Below are 11291 nucleotides of genomic sequence, written 5' to 3' on the forward strand. Positions count from 1 at the left end.
TCAAGGAAACCTTGAGTTGATCGATCCCCCAGTGAAACTGATGTGAGGCTTGCAGCAGCGGGAAATCTGCTCTTGGGAGGGCACCCCGCACAACTCCTTGGGGGTCAGTTCTTTTAAGAAGAGTTGGACTCGTTCCCTGTGGAGTATTTGCTCACCGTTGTGCTGTTTGGAATTCACAGGTACCTGCACTCGGAGAACAAGCTTCCAGAAGGTACGTCACGTCCCACGACTTTACGTATCGTTTGATTTTAGTCAATTTCGTTCATTTGCATACGGCCTCTCGAGGAAACCAATGAAAAACAAGCCAATCACAATAAATAAAAAGCAAACAGAAGGATCAACAGGCAATTTTTAGAAACCATTTGTGTTGGATGAGCTGAGGAAAAACAAGATATAATTAAGCAAGAAAACAAAACAAAGAAATCTGTCAACTTTTTGTCTCCTGAAATTGGCCCCATCTGGTTTTTCTCTGGAATGATCCAAGCAGGGCATGGGGGGGGGGGGGCACTGTTCCCTCTAAGCTGAGTTCGTGTGAGCTAGCCCACAGTTTTTTAGCCTCCAGCTCACATTTTTGTCTTGACTCAGGAAGGATGGCTACAGAGCAAACTAATTTATGCAGTAGCCAGATAACTCACTCACAACTTTAATGCCAGTGGCTCACAAAGTAGAATTTTTGCTCACAAGACTCCACAGCTTAGAGGGAACATTGCTCCAGAGCAAACTAATTTATGCAGTAGCCAGATAACTCACTCACAACTTTAATGCCAGTGGCTCACAAAGTAGAATTTTTGCTCACAAGACTCCACAGCTTAGAGGGAACATTGCTCCAGAGCAAACTAATTTATGCAGTAGCCAGATAACTCACTCACAACTTTAATGCCAGTGGCTCACAAAGTAGAATTTTTGCTCACAAGACTCCACAGCTTAGAGGGAACATTGCTCCAGAGCAAACTAATTTATGCAGTAGCCAGATAACTCACTCACAACTTTAATGCCAGTGGCTCACAAAGTAGAATTTTTGCTCACAAGACTCCACAGCTTAGAGGGAGCCTTGGCGGGGGCTGGTCGTTCTTTCCCACCGCGAAACAGGGAGGGCCTCTAGCCCAAGGTAGCCTTCTCAATAGGACCGGGCCTTTTATGGAGAATAGGTGTGTCGAAAAGACTATTATAGCAGGACAGCAAAAACCATTCTCCATGAGCAGAAGGAGCTTAGTGTTGCGTTATCAGGGGTTGGAGAACAGCCGGTCAGGGATGGCTGTTCCACCCGTGCCCTGTTTGTGGGTGCCCAGCCTCATCCGTCAAGCCCCTCTTGGGAACGAAGCGCCGGACTAGGAGGAGTTGGGTCCAACCGAAGATTGCAATTGTTGTTTTCTATCAACACAACGAGCAGGAGAAGCTTCTCGGCACGGCCAAGCACCACAAGGGAAGTGTTGGCTGTTGTGACAGCAAAGCAGGAACTAGGAACAGGGGGCCCTTTCCCCAAAAGATCTAGCAGCCATTTTCCCTTCCAGAAGGGCCGCCCTCGTCAAGCGGCCAGGCTCAGGTGGCTGCGTGCAGACGGGCCCTGCACCCCAGGGGCCCCTCCATCCGGCTGCAGATCCCGGCGGCTGCTCCAATTGCGTCACCCTTTCCCTGACCCACAATCGCCCAGGGCCCAGGGAGCTCCCGTTTTGCTGCTTACGCTAAGCTGTTCCAAATATAGCTGCAATTCCCGGTATGTCTTAATTTGATCTGGCAGGCATCAGGGGCTGTACATTAGAAGGGCTTAAGCGGGGCGGGGGAGGACGGCGGTGACGTCAGGGCCTGCCCTGGCTGGCTTCAGGGCAGCCGGGAAAGCACGTCTGTCCACAGAAGCCACCAGCTCGCCTGTCTCTTAAGCAGGAACCGGAGCCCGCAGAAGCGGCAGATTTGACGGGACGCCACCGTTCCGCAAATGCCAAAGTTTCCCGGCCTCTTCGGCAAGGCTGTCGCAAAGATTAGCCTTCAGTTTTCATAACGCTTCTTGCTCTTTATTCCCGAGACTCCCTTCTTCATCGCCTCCCCCCCCCCCCCCCCCCCCTCGCCGAGAGGGAGAAGGCAGGTGGGCTACAGAACTGGGGGCCCAGGGAGCTGGACAAACGGCCACTGGGGGATAGTAGCAGCATTCGCAGACCTGTGCAGATCAAGAGAGCCAGTTTGGTGTAGTGGTTAAGTGTGCGGACTCTAATCTGGGAGAACCGGGTTTGATTCCCCACTCCTCCACGTGCAGCTGTTGAATGTTCTTGGGCAAGCCCTAGTTCTGACAAGAGCTGTCGTTGAAAGGGCAGTTTCTGTCAGAGCTCTCTCAGCCCCACCTGCCTCACAGGGTGTCTGTTGTGGGGAGGGGAAGGGGAAGGAGATTGTAAGGCGCTCTGAGACTCCAAGTGAAAGGCGGGCTATAAATCCAATCTTTTCTTGTGTCTGACAAGGCCCCCTGGGGGGCGACGGTGGCTCTCAGCAGCCCTCCTTGACTGGCTCTAGTCCTGCCCACGCACTCCACAACCCCAGCTAGGAGAGGGGAGAGAGGGGGGGGGAGAGACTTTGATGCCCCGTGGTCTGAAATTTCAGGGCTGCCTCTACAAGCCTCTTCTGACCACTGCCTTGTCCTTTGAGAACCACCCGGCGCCTCCTGTTCTGTGCCCGGCCCTAAAGGGAAGGGAGAGGCAGTGGAGGTGGTGGCGCGCCTAGGGGAGGACATAGGCTTGGTGTGTGTGTGGGGGGGGTGTCGGATGCTTGAACAGCCGTCAGAGCTGACCTGACATCAACGTCCTTGCAAAGAATTCCCCGTAGTTGCAAATCCCAGTCTGCAGACCAGAGAAAGATTTATAAATGCAGAGCAGACGAGGGCCTTTCTCTGAGCTTGTCTCTAAGAACGTCTTCCTCTTCTAAGCGCCTATCTTATCTCTGAGGCTAGGCTCAGAACAGACACCACTTGGCACATTACATTCTTACAACGCTATAGCAGCATCTATGACGTTAGTAGAATTCAGGCAGAGTTCTGGAGTTTAGCACATATAAAGATCTTAAGGCACACAAAATGGGAGTTGGGTAAAAAGGTAAAGTTTTCCCTTGCTCGAAGGCCAGTCGAATCCGACTCTAGGGTTGCGGTGCTCATCTTCGTTTCCAAGCCGAAGAGCCAGCGCTGTCCGAAGAAGTTTCCGTGGTCATGTGGCCGGCATGACTAGATGCCAAGGTGCACGGAACACTGTTACTTTCCCACCAAAGCGGTACCTGTTTATCTACTTGCAATTTTTTGCTTTGGAACTGCTAGGTTGGCAGGAGCTGGGGCCAGAGACGGGAGCTCACTCCATCACGCGGCACTCGGGTCTCGAATTGCCGACCTTCTGGTCTGCAGTTCAGCGTCTTAACCCCTTGAACCATCGCAGCCCCTAAAATGGGAGTAGCTTTTGGGTAATTCCTCTGTCGGTGTCTGTCTGGACAAAAGCTGTTCCCTGTTCCACTGAAGGTGTGACCCAAGGCCGGCATGGGGGCGGGGCCCTGCAGAGAGGAGCAGGCCCGCTTCTCAGTGGCCGGGGTCTTCAGAGACAGGGCAAGCCTATCCCCCAGCCAGTAACACCCCCCCCAGCACACCGCCATGGGTTACCTTTTCCCTATAAGTTCTCTGGGAGTGGCAAAAAGAAGTCAAAGGTTACCGCGAGGGGTGTTGCAGTGGGGGTGGAACACGGGCACCACCCCAATGTCGGAAAGCTCAGCAACCTCTGGCTGGCGTATGGGGGGGCTGCACTGTCCCTCCTCCCCGTTCTGAAGGCCGTTCCAGGACTGTGCTGTAGAAGGCGGTCCTCCATCAGTGGACGGGCTGTGAGCTGGCACTCAATATGAAGGTCGGGTTCCGCAGTGCCATTTTGGCATCAGACAGCGCCCTCTGCTGGAATTGTTCATTTATGACACAACGTGCCTGCCCCACCCCCCAAAAAATGTGAGATCAAGGCAATAATAATTATTTTTTCGGCCAGAACATCTCCCAGCAGTTCCGCTGCACCTTTGCCTCCATCTGGCAGGTTAGGCCTGTGGGGTTTTGTCTCCCCCCCCCCATCTCAGTCAGCCTGCCCTTTTGCGTCCTGTCCCTCTGCCCAGGCTGTCGGGTCCTCACCCTGGAGACGGTCAGCCTCTTCCGGAAGTATCTCTCCATCCTCGACATCCCCATCAGCTGCCTCCACAGCCGGGATGTTCTCTTTGTGCTGACGAAAGAGGAGGCGGAAACGGCCAAGGTGAGAGCGGCATGTTATGGGGGGGGGGGCTCCTCTGGCATGGCCCGCCGGGGTCCGGAAGAGCTGTTGCCGGGGTCTCGGGAAGTGTCACGTCCAGGGTGGCTTCGAATGAACTAACTTGGCCAGTCGCCCTCCGAGGCTCTCCTGGGACTGGCTTGTCTGCAGTGTCCAGAGGGGGAACTCGGAAGGGAAGCAGCACAGGCGGCATCCTGGGCCGCCTCAGTGGAGCAGCGCCCCACCTCTGCTCTCGGGTGTGATGCTCCACGGGGTTGCATCCGGTGTTCCCTCTAAGCTGAGTTAGTGTGAGCCAGCTCACATTTTTTTAGCCTCCGGCTCACAAACTTTTGTCTTCGCTCAGGAAGGATGGCTCCAGCGCAGACTAATGTATGTAGTAGCCAAATCGCTCGCTCACAACTTCAACGCCAGCCGCTCACAAAGCAGAATTTTTGCTCACAGGACTCCACAGTTTAGAGGGAATATTGGTTGCATCCAGTCAGCTTTCCTGGCCAGTCAGCTTTCCAGAGCCAGTTTGGTGTGGTGGTTAACAAGGTTCCCTCTAAGCTGCGGAGTCCTGTGAGCAAAAATTCTACTTGGTGAGCTCCTGGCATTAAACTTGTGAGCGAGCGATTTGGCTGCTGCATGAATTAGTTTGCTCTGGGGCCATCCTCCCTGAGCTAAGACAAAAATCTGTGAGCCGGAGGCTAAAAAACTGTGAGCTAGCTCACAGTAACTCAGCTTAGAGGGAACACTGGTGGTTAAGTGTGCGGCCTCTAATCTGGGAGAACCGGGTTTGATTCCCCACTCCTCCACTTGCCCCTGCTGATGTGACCTTGGGCAAGCCATAACTCTGGCACAGCTGTTCTTGAAAAGGAGCAGTTTCTGTCAAGAGTTCTCTCAGCCCCGCCTACCTCACAGGGTGTCTGTTGTGGGGAGGGGAAGGGGAAGGAGTTTGTAAGCCGCTCTGAGACACCTTTGGGTAGTGAAGGGCGGGGGCATAAATCCAATCTCTCCTCTCTCTCTCTCCTATGCCCAGTGAAAGGCGCATTGCTTGTGCTCGCATATCAGACCACGGAACGAGATCCCTTCCCATCAATAGCGTCCGCAGAGATGCTGCTCAGTTTACCTTCTCCCCAGTAGTGCAGTGGGAGGCATCATGGCTCAGTGATGGAATCTATGCTTGGTGTGCAGAAGGTCCCAGGTTCGATCCCTGGCATCTCCAGTTGAAAAGATCTGGCAGTAGGGGATGGGAAAGACCCTCCGCCTGAGACCCCGCAGAGCCGCTGCCGGTCAGAGACAAGACTGACTCTGATGGGCCAAAGGTCTGATGCAATATAAGGCAGCTTCGTATGTTCGGGCCGGGGGGATCCTGAAGCAGAATTTGGGGGCCAGAGGAGTCGCTTGTGCCTTGGCTCACTTACTAGAGCTTCCTGGCCCCATTTTTTCCGCAGGCCCCTTTTGTGGAATGTGTCCGCCCCCTGCTTTCTGTGTGGCACACTGCAGTACGGCTCACATAAGCTCATCGGCATGGGCCTCACGGTGGGCTGTTTTTCCTATAAGGAATACGAGATGCTGGGTGGGGTGGGAGGTGCGAATTCAGTCCGTGTGCTGCCACTCAAAGGAGGAAACCATGGCAATCAGCGAGAAAGCCGCCTGGCCAGAATAGAGGGGGGCAGGTCCGGAGATGCACTCTGAGCCCAATCAGAACTTGCAAAGAGGACACACACACACCCCGCTGTGTTCCGTTCAGTGGCTCACCAGCCCCGGATCTCCACCTTGACATTCCATTTCAGTCCCTCCCCACTCGAACGATTCTTAGTCTTCGCTGATGCCTTAATTCAAGAGAACCAAAGAGCAAGGGCCCAGCGGCAGCACCTTGAAGAAGAGGAGGAGGAGGAGGAGGAGATTGGATTTATACCCCGCCCTTCACTACCCAAAGGTGTCTCGGAGCGGCTTACAAACTCCTCTCCCTCCCCCTCCCCACAACAAACACCCTGTGGGGTGGTTGGGGCTGAGAGAGCTCTGATGGAAACTGCTCTTTTTCAAGACGTAACAAAATTTGCAGCAGGATATGAGCTTTTGTGAGTCACTGCTCAACATCTGAAGAAGCGAGCCGTGACTCACAAAAGCTCCTCCCCGTCCACAAACGTTGTTAGTCTTTAAGGTGCTGCCGGACTCTCGCTCTTTCCTACTGCTACACAGACAGGCTAACAGGGCTGCTCATCTTGATCTATCAAGACAACGAAGTTTGAGTCCTGGGTCACCTTTGAGACCAGCGAAGTTTTAATTCTAGGTATCAGCTTTTGTGTGCGAGCACACTCTCAAGCAGACTTCGCTCTCTGCTTCAGACCAAGGCGGCCACCCCCTTGAAACTGCCCAATTCCAGGCCACCCCCTTTGTGCCCTCCGTGGGTTTACCACACCAGGCTGCCTTGTGCCCCGTCAGACCCCCTCATCCATCTAGCCCCAGGAGCATCTGCCTTGACTGGCAGTGGCTCTCCAGAGTCTTGGACAGAGGGAGGTTTTGCCTCACCTGTTAGCAGGGATCCTTTTTCTGGAGACGCCGGGGATTGAACCTGCGATCAAGCAGGGGCTTCACCAAGGAGCCAGGTCTCCACACAAACCAACCTGGCCTACGTCTGACAGCAAAGGAATCTGGTGTTCTTCACCTCAGTTTGGTGTAGTGGTTAAGTGTGTGGACTCTAATCTGGGAGAACCGGGTTTGATTCCCCACCCCTCCACTTGCAGCTGCTGGATGACCTTGGGCAAGCCATAGTTCTGGCACAATGTATCAAAAACTAGACAAGCTTTGGTGTAATTACAATAGGAAAAATAGGGCACACCAAAGAAAATTATATCTTCTATATCTAACAGCTCCATCAGGACATCTCAAAGAGTAAACATTCCAGGAGCTCAGCCAAAACAACGTCAAGAATAACTACATCAAGATTTTGTATTGTTTTGTATTATACTCATATTATCATTTACTGGCTTTGCTTATGTTCATGAAACGTACTTCATATATAATGAATGAATGCTAGTTAATACAGGAAATTTGTTATAATAATACAACTAAGTGTGTTAAAGATATAGAAGAGTCATTTTCTTTGGTGTGCCCTATTTTTCCTATAGTTCTGGCACGGCTGTTCTTGAAAAAGAGCTGTTTCTGTCAGAGCTCTCTCAGCCCCACCTGACTCACAGGGTGTCTGTTGTGGGGAGGGGAAGGGAAAAGGGGTTTGCAAGCCGCTCTGAGACTCCCTTGGGTAGTGAAGGGCCATGGGGTATAAATCCAATCTCTTCTTCTCTCTCAGCCCCACCTCCCTCACAGGGTGTCTGTTGTGGGGAGGGGGAGGGAAAGGAGTTTACGAGCCGCTCTGAGACTCCCTTGGGTAGTGAAGGGTGGGGTATAACTCCAATCTCTTCTTCTTCTTCTTGTTCCTAGAGAGCCATGTGGTGCCACCGCAGTCAGCTGCTCTGGTTCCGCCGCCTGTATGTGTGCTTCTCACGCTACATGGTGGTCAACTCGCTTCGCTTCCTCTAATGGGAAAAGGACTCCGTCAAAAACCTCCCGGGCTTCAAGCAACTTCAGAAGCCCAGAACTCCGTCGAGCTCCTGCTGAGCCCAGAAGAGGGAGTGGATCCACTCCAGCAAGACCCAGCCACAGCATGGCAAGGCCCATCTGCTGCAAGAGATCTTAACTCTGGCCGGTAATCTGGATTTATCCAGTTACGTGGTTGGGGTGGCGGCGCAGCAAAGCCAGAAGCAGGCCAAGCACGGAACGGACCAGCCAATTCTATGGAATCTGGCTAAAAGGGACTTTTGTGGCATGTCAGATGCTGTTCCAGGGGGAGCGTCCCTAAATGATGGCAGCAGGACATTTCGCGCGTGGGGGAGGGGGGGGGGGATAAAAATTATCTTTTTAATAAGAACACATGGTAGCTCGAAATAAACAAGACTGCCAGGACATAACAATATTGCTGTCTGTGGGGGTGTACTAAAGGTGGGGGCTGTACGATCGCTCCCCAATCAAAACCATGAGGCGGGTCTCGGGATGAAGAGAGAAATAAGGGAGGCAACTAAAGAGGGAGATATCGATAGCCGGAGGCTCCAACTACGGGCACACTGACTGGGCAAATGTGTGTTCCAGTCAAGCTGTAGAAGTGAAGTTTCTGGAGAGGGCTGTAGCTAGTGGTGGGGCTTTAGGGGCAGGGCTACAGTAAGTGGTGGCGGCTACAAGAGGGAACTGGATAAACATATGGGGCAGAGGTCCATCAGTGGCTATTAGCCACAAGGTATAGAGAGGAACTCTCAGTCTGGGGCAAGGGATGCCCTTTATTCTTGGTGCTTGGGGGGGCAACAGTGGGAGGGCTTCTGGTGGACCTCCTGATGGTACCTGGTATTTCTGGCCATTGTGTGACCGAGTGTTGGCCTGGATGGGCCATTGGCCTGATCCAACATTGGCTTCTCTTATGTTCTTATGTTAATTAACGCAGAGCCCCACCACGGCTCAAGCGCTCCATCCCCTCCCCTGCTGGGGTGGAGGGGCGACAGCACTCGGACCGGACCGACAGCTGTTGCTGCGCCAGTTTCCCAGCACACTAGCACCGGCTGCACAAAGTGCATGGTGGGGCTGCGGCTCTGAGCCTGGGTCCCTGGCTGACGAGCCGGCAGTGGGGTGGGGAGAGGAGGCGCAGTACCCATGTGCATGCAGAGCCGGGCTTCCGAGTGCTGTGAGACGGGCTGCTCAGTCGAGTGGAGAAACCGGAGCCAGGAAGACCTTGCCCGAGGGAAGGCTTGATTCCCCTCTCCCACTTGCTCCTTGGGACGGACACCCACAGGCCTGTCAACCAAATGCTGCCGTGGGAGCCAGGACAGCCAAGGCGCCATACTGGGCCTGCACTGCTTTGCGCTCCGGAGCGGCCAAGAAGCTGGGGCCTGGCCTTTGTCCCCAACCAGCACAGACGTGCACTGCTTGCTTGGCTCTGTCCTCCAGCATGCATCAGGTTCAGCCTCCGCCCCCCACCCGGGCAGGGAGAGGGGTCAGACAGACCCTGCAGGAGGTGGCAAAGCAACGTGGCTTTCTGGTAGCCAATGGCTCCAGCGGCACCTTTTGCAACAATGCAAGCCCACTCTGTCAAGGGCGCACTGCAGGGGCTCGAGGGAGCCCAATTCTGGCCTCTGCTGCCGGGGGGGGGGATGACCCAAAGGGTAGTACCCAGTGTTCCCTCTAAGCTGAGTTAGTGTGAGCTAGCTCACAGTTTTCTAAGCCTCCGGCTCACACATTTTTGTCTTTACTCAGGAAGGAGGGCTCCAGGACAAACTAATTTATGCAGCAGCCAAATCGCTGGCTCACAACTTTAATGCCGGTAGCTCACAAAGTAGGATTTTTGCTCACAAGACTCCATGGCTTAGAGGGAGTATTGGTAGTACCTGTTCCTAGATCAGGGTCATTGTGAGTTAAAATAGGTTGCTTAATTAGCGCTGCCCCAGTGGGGCCCCCCCCAAAAAAAAATCCTGGCTGCGGGCCTGTTTCTAGACATGATAAAGGACAGTGCGTTGTAGCAGTCCAGCATGGAGCTGATTAGAGGTGTATTCTGGACTCCGTTCTGAGCGGGGTTCGAGACCTGGTGCAAGACACAGATGTCGGACTGACGGGCACAGGGAGCAGCACAGTGGCCATTAAGCACAGCCTTCATGCCTGCGGAAAGTTGCTCCCAACGCTTGACACAATCACATTTGAGTTCAAAGAAGGGAATCTTGCAAATATGAGGGGACTCGCCAGAAAGACGTTTAAAGGCAGAATGGAGGGAGTAATCCCCCTCCTCTTTAAAGAGGTCCAGACAGAGTGCATGCTTCAGATCAGGAATGGTAACAATGACTCCAGTCAAGGAAGCCATAAAAGGCAAAAAAAAAAGCTTTTCTTTTTTTTTGATGGAAGCTTTCCCCAGCCAAGGTGAACAGAAATAAGCACAGTTTCTGGCAAAACAAATGCAAGTTGGCAGTAAGGGAAGCAAAAGGGGAATTTGAGGAGCAGATGACTAAAAATGTTAAGGCAAACAATAAAGGTTACTTCAACTATATCAGGAGTAGAAAACTGGCTAGGGAGGTGGCTGAGTCTTTGGATGGCAAGAAAAGGAAGCTACTTAAGGAAGTTAAACTGGTTTTTTTTAATCTGCTTCCACTGTGGGAAATTGTGAGGTACATCCCTGTGCCAAAGCCACTGTTTTGGGGAATATGCTGGACTAGGATGGTTGGTCTGATCCAGAAGGGCTCTTTTTATGTTCTTATGGGGGGGTTTCCCCCCCTCTTGGTGAAAAGATTTAATCCTGGCCAAAGTCTGCAGAAGGAACTAAAAAAAAATATTGCATTTTAAGTGATAAGGAGCTAAGACATGTTTCTGTGCTATGATGCCAAATGCTTTCAGTGGGGCCATATTTGGTCTTCTTCACCGGCTGAAGAGGACTGGACCCCTGAACAGCCGCATTCATTCTTTCCAGATCAGCTCTTTCCCCTCGGTTTGTGCCATCCCCCTCAGGCCTTGCTACGGGGTCCCTTGGGCCAGGCATTGTGTTTCTGGCAAAGCCCGCCTCCCCTCCAGTCTGGCTTTGGTACCACTGTTGCCCCATCAAGGCACGCATTTGGAGAGGCCAAGGGGACACTTTGTGACGAGGGTGAGATGGTCCCCTGAAGAACAGACACAAGGTTGATGCTCCCCCAGACAGCAAAGTTCTTGGTTAATATTTTGCCAGGATCAGTCCTAACAGGGGTGGTATATCTTGGCACCGGTCATTGAACAAAGGAGAGACACTGGGTTGGGTCCCATCTAAATGTTCCACCAGTGAAATGGAATGCCTTTGCCTCCCCCTCCCACGGCCGCCCCCTGATCTTCCCCAGGACGGGGCCTGCAGCAGAAAGGCGGGATCGGTGCAGAGGGCCGGCTTGGTCTGGATCCCACCCCTTCTCCTTCAGCTAATCCAGACTGAGACCCAGGAATCCCTCCTCTGGCTCCCGAGCTCTCGGCATGCAACGCTTGCTAGTTTTCAATCAC

At 53.1% G+C, this 11291-nt stretch overlaps 1 protein-coding gene across 1 annotated transcript in view; it reads left to right on the top strand.

Annotated features, from left to right (window-relative positions):
* PIGL (phosphatidylinositol glycan anchor biosynthesis class L) overlaps positions 1-8090 on the top strand; it is a 70069-nt gene extending 61979 nt beyond the window's left edge. Inside the window, exons 5-7 of the mRNA XM_015422049.1 lie at positions 180-211; positions 4114-4247; positions 7686-8090. Of these exons, the coding sequence (XP_015277535.1) occupies positions 180-211; positions 4114-4247; positions 7686-7784 (265 nt within the window). The 3' untranslated portion in view covers positions 7785-8090. The remainder of the gene's footprint in view (positions 1-179; positions 212-4113; positions 4248-7685) is intronic.
* The last annotated feature ends 3201 nt before the right edge of the window (positions 8091-11291 follow it).

Source organism: Gekko japonicus, unplaced genomic scaffold (assembly GCF_001447785.1).
Source record: "Gekko japonicus isolate JY-2015 unplaced genomic scaffold, Gekko_japonicus_V1.1 scaffold182, whole genome shotgun sequence".
NCBI lineage: Eukaryota > Metazoa > Chordata > Lepidosauria > Squamata > Gekkonidae > Gekko > Gekko japonicus.